This window comes from Triturus cristatus, chromosome 3_1 (assembly GCF_964204655.1).
Source record: "Triturus cristatus chromosome 3_1, aTriCri1.1, whole genome shotgun sequence".
Classification (NCBI taxonomy): Eukaryota; Metazoa; Chordata; class Amphibia; order Caudata; family Salamandridae; genus Triturus; species Triturus cristatus.
Window position 1 is genome coordinate 721322784 of NC_140583.1, and position 14264 is coordinate 721337047.

The 14264-nt window shown below is 45.8% G+C and overlaps 1 protein-coding gene across 5 annotated transcripts in view; it reads left to right on the forward strand.

Moving 5' to 3' along the window:
- The window catches only part of PHRF1 (PHD and ring finger domains 1), a 497237-nt gene that overhangs the window by 154592 nt on the left and 328381 nt on the right, over positions 1-14264 (forward strand). For all 5 annotated transcript variants that reach the window (XM_085644828.1, XM_085644832.1, XM_085644830.1 and 2 more), the window contains exon 7: positions 2216-2310. In XM_085644828.1, coding sequence (XP_085500954.1) covers positions 2216-2310 — 95 coding nt within the window. The remainder of the gene's footprint in view (positions 1-2215; positions 2311-14264) is intronic.

The window sequence follows — 14264 nt, forward strand, 5'->3', positions numbered from 1 at the left end:
AATCCTTATAAATCATATGGATACATTATATAATGACGTTTTGCACTCTTGCATTCACTCAAATATTTACACACTGAACCCTATTATATGTAAAAATGTCTAATTTATTGGAGTATAAAAAGTATAATCATAAAGATCACTGATGGTATATTAAAACAATACATATATTGCTCTGTTCATCACAAATAGACTTTATACAAAAATCTGATATATATAGATAGAACATCAAAATTAATAACACAATTAATACATTTCCATAGATAATTTCACCGTAGAAGAGCCCCACTCGAAATCAAGAGATTTAGGCATCCTTGCCTTCTTTGTGAAGCCTCCACTCAACACTGTTAGACATGCTCACTGTTTCTCCTACACATTCAGTTCATCTGTGGGTGCGGGCCCAGTTCATTAGATTAACCCTTGTGCTGACTGTCGGTGTCAACTGTGAAAACAGATGCAAAAAGAACAATTGATAGACAGAATGCAGAACAATGTCATACATTGGCCCTAGTACAGAGATCTGGGCCTAAATCCATTGTTCTTTTGCTCACCATGCCATTCCAGTTTGGACCCACCCATATGCAAATCAGTCTTGACCCTGCGCCCAATGGGAACGGTCCAGCCGAACTGTCAGGCCAGGTCCTCCTTGGACTGGAAACCAGCATCCTAGGACCGGTTTTGGGCTTTCAGCCCTCATAAGCCAGGATAGCTTGACTCCAGTGGCAGGGAGAGCACGGGACCCACGTCTGCACATACCCGTCCCACTCGGGGTGACGAATGCAAAAAGAACAATTGATGGACAGAATGCAGAACAATGTCATACATTCACCCCAGTACTGTGAAAACAGAGCATGGACAAACTTACTGCCACTAGTGTCTCTTTCTGTCATAGTAATGGAGGCAATTTGGACTCCGCTTACAGTCCATGTGGTTGGCTACATCTGCATTGGTTCCGCCTACCACTGGTGGGTTCTGGGACATGCAGAGAAGGCTGGTCTGTAGCAGCAGACAGAATATTGGAGACCATGCTGGCGCGAACGCGGCCATCTTAGTCTCCGTTCAGTCCCACTTTCTTATTTTTAAATATATGAAGCACCTTTGGTGTTTGTAAATATTCTCACCTTCTGGCAGCAAGACATTCCAGTTATTTGTTAATTCATGGATTGGCTCCTGCACCTCCAAATGGCTCTTCCGGCCTTTTCCTTTCTAATACCATTCATGTACATTTACTCTGAGTTTGTACAGCTATTGTCACCTTCTGAAGGCATACCGTTATTGAAATAATCTTCAGGTCTGCCAGGTGAGCTTTCAAGCAATTATCTTCAAGCACTACTGCTCTGTTATTAGCTTTTGGACTGATACTCAGTTTTACTGGAGTGCATAGTAATTTTGCTTGATGCAGCCTGGGAGTCGCTTATGCCATCCTTTTGTTTCCCTCTATGCAATAGTTTGAAATACTGGTGATGTAGATGCTTTGCTCATTACATGTAAAATGTCTCTTGTGTCATGTTTCTTCACTATGATTGAAAGGAAGATCTAAATTCTATTGAAGAGAAAATGGGCTGATAAAATGTTGAAGATCAAAAGAAGAGTTTATGAATTAAAAATACATTGTAGATGCTGTTAGTAAACATGTTGTTGCTTTAGACCCTTCTGCCATTACTCCTTCCCTAACCATTCATTATGCCTTTCGTTCTAAAACTCAATAAAAAAAAGAATGAACATTTGCAGCATTTAATGTGCCCCTTCCACCTTGCTTTGAAGATGGGTTGAAAGGTGATCCACAACAGTTTCCAGCCTACTTTGCTGTTCTTTTCTGAGGACCAATGGATGTTGTTTTATTTCCTTAAATGTGGTAGAGGTCAGTTAGTACAATGAATGAGGTAGCATGTTCTCTTATTCATTATGACCTCTGGTGTAAAGCTAGGTTTTCTGAAGTCCTGATGTCTTTTCCCAAGTTTGGCAGTTTTGGGTTCAAAGTTGTGACCATACTGTATGTGTATATTTTGGCCCAAATCTACTTGCTTTCAGTGAGCTATGTCCAAATGAAACAAAAGCCTTAATTGCAGGAGAATGATTTTTGAACTATCAATATAATATATGCGGTTTGGTAGAACACATGCTTCAAAGTTTACAAACTTTACAGTTAACATGTTTTTCTTTTCAATAACAGTGTAAATAATTTTGATCTCACATTGCTTTCTCCTGGTTTCATTAGATATCATATGGAATGCCTTAATCCTCCTCTGAGTTCTGTCCCTGTAGATGAGTGGTTTTGTCCAGAATGCGCAGTCACAAACCCGCCTGCTGATGGTAAGTTTTACTCCTCTTTGCTTGTCGCACTTCCGATATTCATTGCTTATAATGTGGTTAGAGGAGGAAAACTAGACTGTTCCACTAATCTAGGTGTCTAGTTCACTCTGTTTTTATTGTGCCACTTTTTCCTTCCAGTAGCACGATTGTCGTAGGTTTTAGCGTTGCATAGAAAAATAAGTTGCTTGTCTTCGGTAATGCTCTGTCTGGTAGATCCTCTGTCTAGCGGCAGATTCCTCACCTTTTGAATATTCCCCACGCATCAGACTGGATCGTGATTTTTTTTTCTCATAGTACCTCTGTATGCCTGGAAGGTGGCGCAATGCTAATCTGTAATGACGTAGTTCCGCTCGAAAAATGACGTGTGGGGCCAATAAAGGCTCCCCACCCGCATTGCTTTTCAGACAGTCCTCGTCCCCTGACGTAGAGCCTGATAAGCAAATTGGTAAACCACTGTGTAGATTCCTGGTCTTGGGATCTTATTAATGGTTAGAGTCGAATCACAGAACAGGGAGGATGGGAGGGACTTTGGGGAATCTGCAGCTAAATATAGTCTCTACTAAAGAGAGCATTACTAAAGGTAGGTAATTTGTTCTGATAGAATTTTAGATTCCTCACCTTTTGAATAGATAAAGCAGCACCTATTTGGAAGAGGGCCTGTTACTGCACTCAAACCAGAAAGTCCTGCAAGAACTAGTGGAAAAAATGCCGTTCTTGATGAACCTGAATGCTCAGACAATAATCCTTCGTGAACATATGGAGGGATGCCCACGTAGCTGCCTGGCAAATGTGTAGGATAGGGGCTCCGCGTGCCAACGCATTGGTAGCAGCTTAGGCCCTGGTAGAATGAGTCCTGTGTGGAGGCTGCTTCTTCACCAATGCGTAGCAGATCTTAAAGCAGAGTACAATCCAGTGTGAGATGGTATTCTTCTGCACAGTCTTTTTTCAATCCAGTGAACTTCACAAAGAGCTGATCGTCCACCCAGTATTCTTTGGTATGATGTGTAGAAGCTTCGTGTTCTCTTGGGTTCCAAGCGCAGTGGACGCTCCTCCTCCTTAGAAGGGTGAGTTGAAGCATAGAATGCCAGCCGGGTGATAATTTGGCCAATGTCTAACGGCGTCACAATTTTGGCAGGAAGGATGCGTATTCCGTAGAACCAGGTTGTCTGGGAAGAAGATTGTGTATGGAGGATTAACCCACAGTTCCTGAAACTCACTCATGCACTGTGCTGAGGTAATGATATTGGGGAACACAGTCTTGATGGTAAGGAACTGTAAGGAACAGCTGGGGAGCTGATTGAATAGAGTGCACATCAGACAGGGACGAGATTGAGGTCCCACTGAGGCATCACAAAAGGAGAAGGGGGGTGGTGGGGAGGAGGGACATATATTATAGTCCTTCAAAGACCCCATCACAACAGATGACTTAAACAATGAGGTTTGATCAGGCAACCATAAAAAGGCCTAAAGGACTAAACGATAACCTGTAACCGTGCCCAAAGCAAGACCTTACCAAGCAAGAGATCAAACAAATGTAGGAAAGTGCCCCTTCTTGTCATGTTCACCCCACTTACTGCCACTGGTACTGATGTTTTTCGACTAATGTTCACTGGGTCCCTGCTAACCAGGCCCAAGTGCCAGTGCTCTTTCACTAAAAACAAGGTGACTTGGTCTAAATGTCACACAGTTGGCACACCTGTAAGTCCCTTGTAAAGGGTCCCCCTGGTGTCAAAGCATGGGTACCAAAGTGTGTCTCTAAGGGCTCCAGCATGTAGTGTGCCACCCTAGGGGGCCCCCATACAAATTGCATGCAGCCTTCCATTGCAAACTGTGTGTCATGGTGCAAGCCACGCGTGAAAACATGACATGGCGCACACCCTATGTGCCATGCCAAAGTCACTGCAGGTAATATATGTAAGTCACCCCTACAGCAGGCTTTGTAGTCCTAAGGCAGGGTGTATTATATTTAAGGATTCCAGTTTTCCGTTTTTACAGATTTTTACAGATCAATGCAGTTAGCAAAGAATGTGTTCCCTGTCTAATTATTTTTAAAAGTCGAAAAATACTGGAAATTGTGCTTTTTGTGGGTGACTCTCCATGCTGTATTTCGTGATTTCCAAGAAAACAGCTGAGCATGAGACAGCATGAAAAGTAAAATAAAAACCTAAATACCTGCATATATTAAAAAATATTTGTGCTATAATAGTGATATTTACCAATGGGCATAATGTTTCACTAGATTTGGCTGATTAGTTTGCTAAAACACGAAAGGCAGCAAAGTATGGTTGCATGCTTTTTAGTTAATTTAATGTGGATATATACTATTTTATGACTCCATTTATTCTCAGAACAAAAAATAAATATGGATAAAGAGCAATAAGACTGCCCAAAAATTAATATGCATAAATACAGATGGAAATGTTGAAAAAATAAATATCATAAACAGGGCTCGAAAAATCCACTCGAGCGCTCACATATGCGAGCTCAATTTAACGAGGGCAAGCTGTTTTTAGGTCCTACTCGCCCTTTCTGGCGAGTAGGAAGACAAACTAACTTTTGTCCTCTGTCTGTGAAAACGGAGTAAATGTGACAAGATAACAAGATTTAAAGGCATTTTTATTGCTCACAAAGTTAATGAGCAATAAAGATGCCTTTAAATCTTGTTATCTTGTCACATTTACTCCACTTTCAGAGACGGAGGTCAAGTAGGTTGCAGTTAGGTCGAGGAGATTTTTCAAGGTACTAGTCCTGCAGGACTAGTACAATATTTTGGATTTTTCTAGCCCTGATAAAACTGGAAGTCCTAATTATATTACATGGTAGACCATATCTGCTCATGCTGTGCTATCTAGTTCAATTACTAGATGGTACAAGTGAACAGGGAAGCCATCTTAAAGACATGGACTGGCCAGTGGTCATTGCGAGTTCCCCGCTACATGATGGCTTCACTGAAAGATATGGTGTTTGGTATCAAACTCCTTGTCTTCATAAATCTGTACTGATGCTGATACAAGATTTGTTGCACCTAGAGAAAACCTCCTACCATTCTCTTCCAGGGGAACCTCATCAATAGTCATAAGCACTAGAATAGTACCGCCCTTGCGCGGGACCCCGTAAACATAATCATATATGTGTATGTATGTGTGTATATATGTGTGTGTGTGTGTGTGTGTGTATATATATATATATATATATATATATATATATATATATATATATGTGTGTGTGTGTATATATATCATCTACTGGCGGTCGCCAGTAGATAGTTATAGTTACAACCTAGTTTCCATAGGAAATCTCAAAATTCTATTTTGAATAACTTTGGCGCCGGTTGACGAATCCTCGCGAAAATTTCAAAACTAATGGGGCGCTCCGTTCAGCTCCTACCCTGAAAGTCTCGGGGTGATTCGTCAAGCGGGGGCGGAGAAAAAAGGGGGGTCCCAAAACGCGTTTTCCCCATGCATTTTTCCATAGGACCTTTAGACACAGCTACAGCCCGAACGGTTGAACAGAGTTACTTGAAATTTGGCAGAGAGGTAGCCATAAGGTCAAGGAAGTGCCTTTTGCAGGTCTTGTGTAAATCTGTTCAGTATTTCCTGAGAAAATAGCATTTAAAAGCATATGAATATCTATACGCGCGCACCGTGCGCGCACCCTGCCGTGCGCGAGCGCAATTCTGATTGGTTGTTAGATGTCGGTAAACATTCGAATCGGTCGAAACCAGGAAGTGTTGGCCGCCATTTTGTCTCTCGCAGTCTGAGGGGGTGAAAAAAAAAGGTGGAGAACGTGAAAAGGGGGCAGAGTGGACAGTTCCTGACCCCCTAGCCTTGGTCAGGGTGTCACAGAAGGACCCCCAAGGGAGAAAAAAACATTTTTTTTTTCTAAAATCGCGAGGTCCGCGCGCGCACGGCACGCACTGCGACCCGTGGGTGCTTGGTGCGCGCACCTCGCGATTTAAAAAAAATTAATAATAATTCACGGTGCGCGCACGGTGAAAAACCTGGAAAAAAAAATTAATAAATACATAACTTAGCATTTAAAAAACCGTACAAATTCACTGAAAAAACCATAGGTTTCACACACGTTATAGTTACGAATTAGCATTTAAAAAACCTTGCAAATTCACTTAAAAAAACATAGGTTTCTCACATGTTATAGTTAGCTGGACATTTCACTCGTAAAAAACCAATGAAATTCCCCCGTTATAGTTAGTGCAGGCAACTATAACTCACGCGACCGCAATCCTCCGCTGATGACGTCAGAAATTACATCACTGATGACATATGTGTCTTTATGAAAAATAAATATTTGTAATATATGTATAGCTAAAGATTAATGGAAGAAGACATGGGTAAATAAGTGTCTAAATACAGTGATGTAATATCTGACGTCATCAGCAGAGGATTGCGGTCGCGTGAGTTATAGTTGCCTGCACTAACTATAACGGGGGAATTTCATTGGTTTTTTACGAGTGAAATGTCCAGCTAACTATAACATGTGTGAAACCTATGGTTTTTTAAGTGAATATATAAATCCATATCCTCCCATGCTTGGCTCCGTGCAAGGCAATTAGTGCTCTAATGACGGTGCGAAATGTAGATACGGCAGAGCTCAGCCGTTTACAATTCATCACGGGCGTCTCAGAAGAGAAATTCTACTCGCACTCACGGGTTAGAGTTGCATTGATTTATTATGGCAACAACGTTTATAGACAGCTCAACAACCCTTGTTGAGCTGTCTATAAACGTTGTTGCCGTAATAAATCAATGCAACTCTAACCCGTGAGTGCGAGTAGAATTTCTCTTCTGAGACGCCCGTGATATATATATATATAATAAAAAAGCAAATGCAACATTTCATAACCAGAGCTGAATAATGCTGTAAGGACTCCCCTGTATATTATAAATAATATATCTAATATAAACAATATATCATAAAAACAGGGAAGAAACGACAGCAAAGCATGTTTGAAAACAGTTTTAATGCTTAGCATTTAGCCCAAAACCTCAGATAGGACTGAAAGCATCGACAGCTCACAGGCTGCATTGTTGAAAACTACAGCCTAGGAAGGCTAGAAAGCTAACTCACAGCAACATAGAAAAACTGGCACCGTGCCTTTAAGGCAGCCATGACCCCTAGCTTCCCATCATGCCTCAGGGGTGACAGGTCAGTTGTTCTTTCCGGCTCCTTCAGTAAGGACTCTGGTTACACAGCTCCACTCTTTTCTGGTTTTATTCAGAAATAATCTACTTTTTTCAGGAAAATGTTATCTTACTTCGACGTTTTACATCTAGTCAAGTAAGGTGTTTACTTTTTCTGACTAATGTTGGCATTTGTTTCCACTCAAAATGCCATCCCTTTTTGATCCCTGCCCTTCTTGTGGAAAAAAGAAGGCCAGGTCAGACTCTCACTCAGTCTGTATTCTTTGCCTGCCTAAAGATCATGTTCCCAAGACTTGTCCTCCCTGCCAGTCTCTCTCTAAAAGAACTTTTAAAGACAGGGAGCGTATACGTCTTTATGGGCTGGCAGAAAAGGCTTCCAGAGGCAGGTCTCCGGTAAGAAAAGGCTCTAGGAGGCCCAGATCCCCTTCTGGACCATCAGCGTTGGGCTCGGCGGTGAGAAAAAGCCACCGGAGGGACATATATCTAAGAAACGACCGTCGACGGCGGGCTCGCCGTCGAGAGAACGCAGGCATGAAGGTACGTCACTACAGTCAACGGCGAGAATTTGGGGGCCTCCGCCGTTGTCAACCCGGCGACGATCGGCGTCGGAGTTCCAGTCCACTGCCGACGTCAACTCAATGACGTTTGGCGTCGAAGAGCCAAAGTCCTCCGCCATTGTCAACCCGGCGACGATCGGCGTCGAGTCAGCAGACCTCCGTCGACTTAGGTTAGACGTTCAACGTCGAGAGCTGGCAACCCTCCGTCGCCGTCACACAGACGACGTTCGACATCGAGGGGAGGAGTTCTCCGCCGTCGCAAACCAGGCGGCGATTGGTGTCGAGAACGAAAAGCCCTCCGCCGTCATCCCGACGTCGATCGGCGTCGAGGACCAGAAGCCCTCCGCTGTCGTCATCCCACCAACGATTGGCGTCGAGGAGAGGAAGTCCTTCGGCGCCGTCGATCCCACAGCGCTCGACGTCGAGACAAAAGTGTATTGCCGTCGTCGATGCGCCATTCGCCGTTGAGACATTCGACGTCGAAACAAGCGGAGTCAACGCCGAGACCGCTCCCAGAACCTGGTCGAGCTTCGACGGCTAGAATACGATCTAGATCGACGTCGAGGAGGGCTCCGTCGGAGCGGGCTATATGCTCGACGTCGAGACCCACATCACATAGATCTGAAGAGGGTTCAGTGGTTTTAGTGACTGAATCAGCCTCGAGACACTCATCTTCTCATTCCTCGAGACGTACGTCGACGCACTCTCCATCTGCGTCCCCAGAACATCATTCGAGGAGATCACGACAGAGGTCCCTATCACATCAGAGGAGGACCTCTCCTTCTATACATTCATCTCCGAGATGGCTTTTACCTGTACATCACTGGAGTAAGACTCCAGGGGGAGCATCAAGAAGGGAGGAGGAATACACAAGCCCTATCCACAGATCCCCTCTACAAAGATTGGTACAGGAGGTGGATAGATCGCCTTCGCCAGTACGTCGGCACTGTGCAGGAAGATCTAAGGAATGCAGGCCTTCTACGTCTCATCACCGAAGAAGGTCTCCTTCATGGTTGTCTTCCTTCACCCACTCCTCTAATAGGGACTATTCGCCTACTCTATCGGACAGCCCTCAGTCGAGAGTGTCTCCGATAGATGACATTAACACTTATCACGATGTGCTGCAGAGAGGAGCACAGAAACTGAACATTGATATGTCCACCCCTCAGGTCGCAACGACAGTGATCTTCGAGACGCTGCAGCAAAGATCTGCTTCGTGCCCTTTGCTACCACTGGGTCCTGGACTTCTGGAACCAGTAATGGACATTTTTCTAACACCCTCAGCGATTAAGGCTACACCGGCCAGAATTCAAAAGAAAGCCTGCTGATGCAGACCCGGTGTTTTTGAAAACTGATCCGCCTGCGGATTCAGTGATCGTCGCAGCGGCATGTAAAACGCACTCAGTCTCTGCACATGCGTTGGCCCTCCGGATAAAGAGAGCAAGTCCCAGGATTCTTGGGGACGAAAGGTTTGTGGTTCTGCAGCGTCTTCGCTTAAAGTCTCCAGTGCAGCAGCCTTATTAGGTCGGTACGACAGATCCTTATGGGACTCTTCGGATCGGTTCAAAGAAAAGCTACCAAAGGAGGATCAGAAGGACTTTGAGGAAGTCATTACAGAGGGGTCCGTGGTAGCTAATCAAATGATTAGCACTGCAGCGGATGGTGCCACACTATCGGCGCATTCGTATGCGCATGTCATTTGCACAAGGAGGTGTGAGAAAGTGCCATCATTCTTGCATGGTATACCCCCACTTTTTGCTGAATTGCTGAATGTACTTTGACTGAGTGTGCCCTGGACTCCTGCCAATCAGGTGCCCAGGGCCTATGTTCCTTCCCTAAAACACACAAAACCCAAATTGTCAAACCCTGGCCACATGTCAGCCTCTGGTAAATGGTACCCTAGGTACCCAGGGCCTTGTGACCAGGGAATGCCTCTAAGGGCTGCAGCACTCATTGTGCCACCCTTCGAGGCCCTGTACCCTTACACACACTGCCTTTGCAGGCTGAGTGTTTGGGTGCAAGACAAAAACAAAGTCGACATGGCACACATCCCTGTGTGCCATGCCCATCACCTACACTGCCATGGCATACATCAGTCACCCCTCTATCTGGGTGCCTTATGCCAATGGTGTGGGTACAGGAGCAGGAGCCCTGTGCCCCTACAGTGCCCAGGTCCATTCCTGAGCACTGTAAGTGCAGTGCTGCCATTTAAGAGTACATGGTGCTGAGAGCTCGTCAAACACGAACTCCACAGCACCATAATGGCAACACTGAAGACTGAGAAGTTTGGTATCCAACTTCTCAGCACATTAAACCCACACTGATGCCAGTGTGGGATTTAATGTACCAAGCACCCCAGAGGGCATCTTAGAGATGCCCCCTTAAACCTAACATACAATCCACATCTGCTCTGAGGCTGCCTAGGCTGCCACACAGCAGACATGTTGCTGGACCCCTGGGTGGGAGAGCCCCTGCTCTCCTGGGCCTGCAACAATGCACATCCTGGGCGAGGTGCTAAATCTCCTCCCCGAGGATGGGCAGGGGGAAGCTTCAAAGGCATGCTGCCTCTGTGAGCTTCCCCAGGCCACTGCAACCCCCCCACTCTGGCGGGAATCTTGGCCGGAACCCCCAAATAAGGACCGGGGATGTGCCAGCCTGCCAACCCCACCCCTCAGGTGGGGGAGGCGAGGTGAAGCACATCTCCGGGCTCTCGCCATCTTGAAGATGGGAAGCCCTACCCTATCAGGACTAGGCTACTGCCCCCCTCCCACAGGAGAGAGGCAGGATAGGGTGTGTCCCCACCCCAGGACAGGGACCCATTGGTCCCTGCCCTTCACCTACCTGTAACGCCCCTAAATCTAGTATTTAGGGGCACCCTGAACCTTCCTTCCCCAGATTCCGAAATACAAAGAAGAGCAAGAAGAAAGAAGACCTGCCCTGCAGCTTTTAAGAAGAGGAAGACACCAACTGCTTTGTCCCCAGACCTACCGGCCTGTCGACCCTCGAACCTGCTCCTGCTCCAACCCGGCATCTCTTGTGGCCAGCAACCTCACAAACCCCGGAGGACCTGGCTACCTTTTTTTCTCTAAGCCCCTGGGACTCCCATGAGTTGAGGCTCTACTCAAAACCCACCTCTAATCCTTGGCAGCAGCCTGGAACCGCGAACCCAGCACTCTGCACCAGCCAAGCCTGGCTAGTGCCGGAGTGAACAAAGACCACGAGGAGGACCCCACGGCGACTGTGACCCCGAGTCCAGCACCCAAGGACCTCCCTCGACGCTCCTGAAGACGCCTGCAACCTCAGAACAAGGTGCCCCCCCTACCGTGATCAACAGAGGGTAATATTTCCCGACACCAAAAGGCACCCCTGCACGCGTCGCCCCGCGGCCCCCTGTGCCCAATCCCGGGGTACCTACCTATCCTTCAACTACCCAACCTACCTCTCGAAGTGGTGGTGGCACCTGAAGAATCCTCGTCCCTGAGCTTGCAGTCTTTTTCTAAACCGGAGATTTCCCATTGAAATCAATTGAGCGCCCGAAGGCTCAAAAGCACCCTGCACCCAGCTGCCCGAGTGGCCCTGGCAGTGCAACCTCTACACCTACCTACTTCCCCACTTGCCCTGAGTAAGTGACCAGGAGCCCAGCTCCCACAGCCGCGTGGCTTGCTAGTCAGCAGCCACCAACCAAGGCACCCCTATCCCTCATAGGATAACATTGGGCCTAACTCTCTCTGCACCCGGCCGCCCTCGAGTCGCTGAGGGTGAACCAACTGTACCTACCTGACCCTGGGGGACCCCTGAGTCTATGCCCAGAACCTCAACTCTGCCAGTCGAGTACTTACCTTTAAACCGATAACTCTATTTTCTTCATAGGGTAACATTGACTGTCTTTTTCCTGAAATTTCTTTGAAGTGTGAACTTTTCAAATCTTAAAATATTCACCAAAAATCAGCCGAGTGACGAAAACAAAAATACTCGCCTGCTCTTAGGTGAGCTCCCAGTGCTGGATCTTGGTGCCCAGCACTGACTGAAAAATACTTACAACTGTACTTACCAGTAACCCAATTTTCTCCCATAGGAAATCATTGACTGTTTTTCTGTGAAATTTCTTCTAAGTGTCAATTTCTGCAATCTTTAAATATTCTTTAAAAATCGTATAATATCTGAAAACGTAATTACTTACCTGTTTTGGATAAAGGTCCCAGTACGGAGTCTAGTTACCCAGTACTGGATTACAAAAGTAACGAGAACATACTGTACCTGCAACTTCAATTTTCTTCCATAGGGAATCATTGACTGTGTCAACTTTTAAAATTGCTAAATATTGTTTAAAAATCATCACAGTAATTAAGTCGACTTTCATCACTTGATTCTAAGTACTGACCCAGGACTGAATCTAGGATCCAGTCCTGGAATTCCAAAAGTAATCCTAAAAGTAATCTGTTACAAATATCTTGAAATTTCCATTGAGCTCAATGCATTGTTGTGTTTAAAATAGTGTTGCCTATTGCAATCACTTGTAACTGTTTACAAAAGTCAATTGCACATTGCAAAAGTATTTATATAAAGCATCTCATTCTGAGAAAGTACATTTTAATGCCAAGTGTTGGTTCTAAAATAAAACAAGCATATATTTTTTTATATATAAACCCTTGGCCTGGAGTTCAGTTATTGAGTGTGTGAGACCATTTGCTGGCTGAGTGTGTGCAACAAATGCTTTACACTGTCCTCTGATACTGCCTTACTGCTCGACCAAGCTTTAGAGTCAAACCCTTGGGGACTGTGGACTCTGTACACCCTGTACCTATTAGGGAACAGTATATACGGAGCCACTTTCTCACAGGAGGTCTGCCTGGTTAAGGCTTACAGCTCCTAAACCAAATGCTCAGCAGAGGATCCTTAACCTACCTTTTTCTGGTTCTTCATTGTTTGGCTCCCACACAGATGAAGAGATGGCTCGAATGAAAGCCGAACTGGACACTTTGAGGGCGGTGGGGTTAGAAAAGAAAAAGGAATGCAGACGAAGACAGACCGAACCAGCGCAAGGGATACCAACAGAGGGTTCAAACCCCTCAGTGCTCCCAAAGCAAGAACCAGGGAAGATCGTAGTTTCAGGGTCGAAAGTCGAACAGAGGTAGAGGAGGTAATCAACAGCAATCCTCTTCCACAACTCGAACAGGGAAGCAATGAACCAGAGCTTCCTCTGACGCCGTTGCCCACTCCAGTGGGAGGAAGTGTTTCACGTCATCTAAAAGAGTGGTGCAACATAACAAAAGATCGTTGGGTGCTCAGTATACTGCGCAATTGATACGCACTACGTTTCCGTGTGTCTCCAAAGGACATTCCTCCAAAAAGATCTCGTCCTCACCAGCTAAAGTTACTACGACAAGAAGTGGTGGCTCTTCTGCAAAAAAAGGCCATAGAGAAGGTTCCCCACTCTCAGCGAGGAAAGGGAGTGTACTCCAGGTATTTCCTTGTACCAATAAGAGATCCGGAGCACAAGTTCAGACCTATCCTGGACCTTCGGTCGCTGAACGAGGTCATCTTGAAAGAGAAATTTCGCATGCTGGCACTTCATCAAATATGTCCACATCTGCAGGCAGGAGATTGGATGTGTTCAGTGGATCTCCAGGATGCGTATTTCCACATTCCTGTAATTCCCTGTCATCGCAAATTTCTGCGATTCGTGGTCGGCAGCAGTCACTACCAATTCAGGGTGTTGCCCTTAGGACTGAAATCTGCCCCACGAGTCTTTACCAAGTGCATATCGGTGGTAGCGGCGGCTCTACACAGAAGAGGACTGTTCGTATATCCGTACTTGGACGATTGGCTCTTGAAAGGGCCATCTCCTGAACGGGTAAAGAGCGACTTCCAAGTATGTCTATCTCTGCTCCGCAGGCTAGGCCTGCACGTGAATATGGAGAAGTCAGTTTACCAGCCTACACAGGTGATCCAAAACCTGGGCTCCGTTCTACACACAAACCTAGGAAGAGCGTTTCCTTCGGAACAGAGACTTTTATCAATTCGACAGAAGTGCGAAGTTCTTCTCCAGACAAATCTCCCAACGGTCCAGACAAATCTCCCAACGGTCCGGCAAGTGGCGTCCCTATTGGGATCAATGGCTTCTTGCATATTCCTCATTCCCAAAGCCAGGCTGAGAATGAGGCCTTTAAAACAGGACCTGGAGGACAAGTGGAACCAGGCAACGGGTCTCTGGGAAGACCAGATTGTGCTTTCA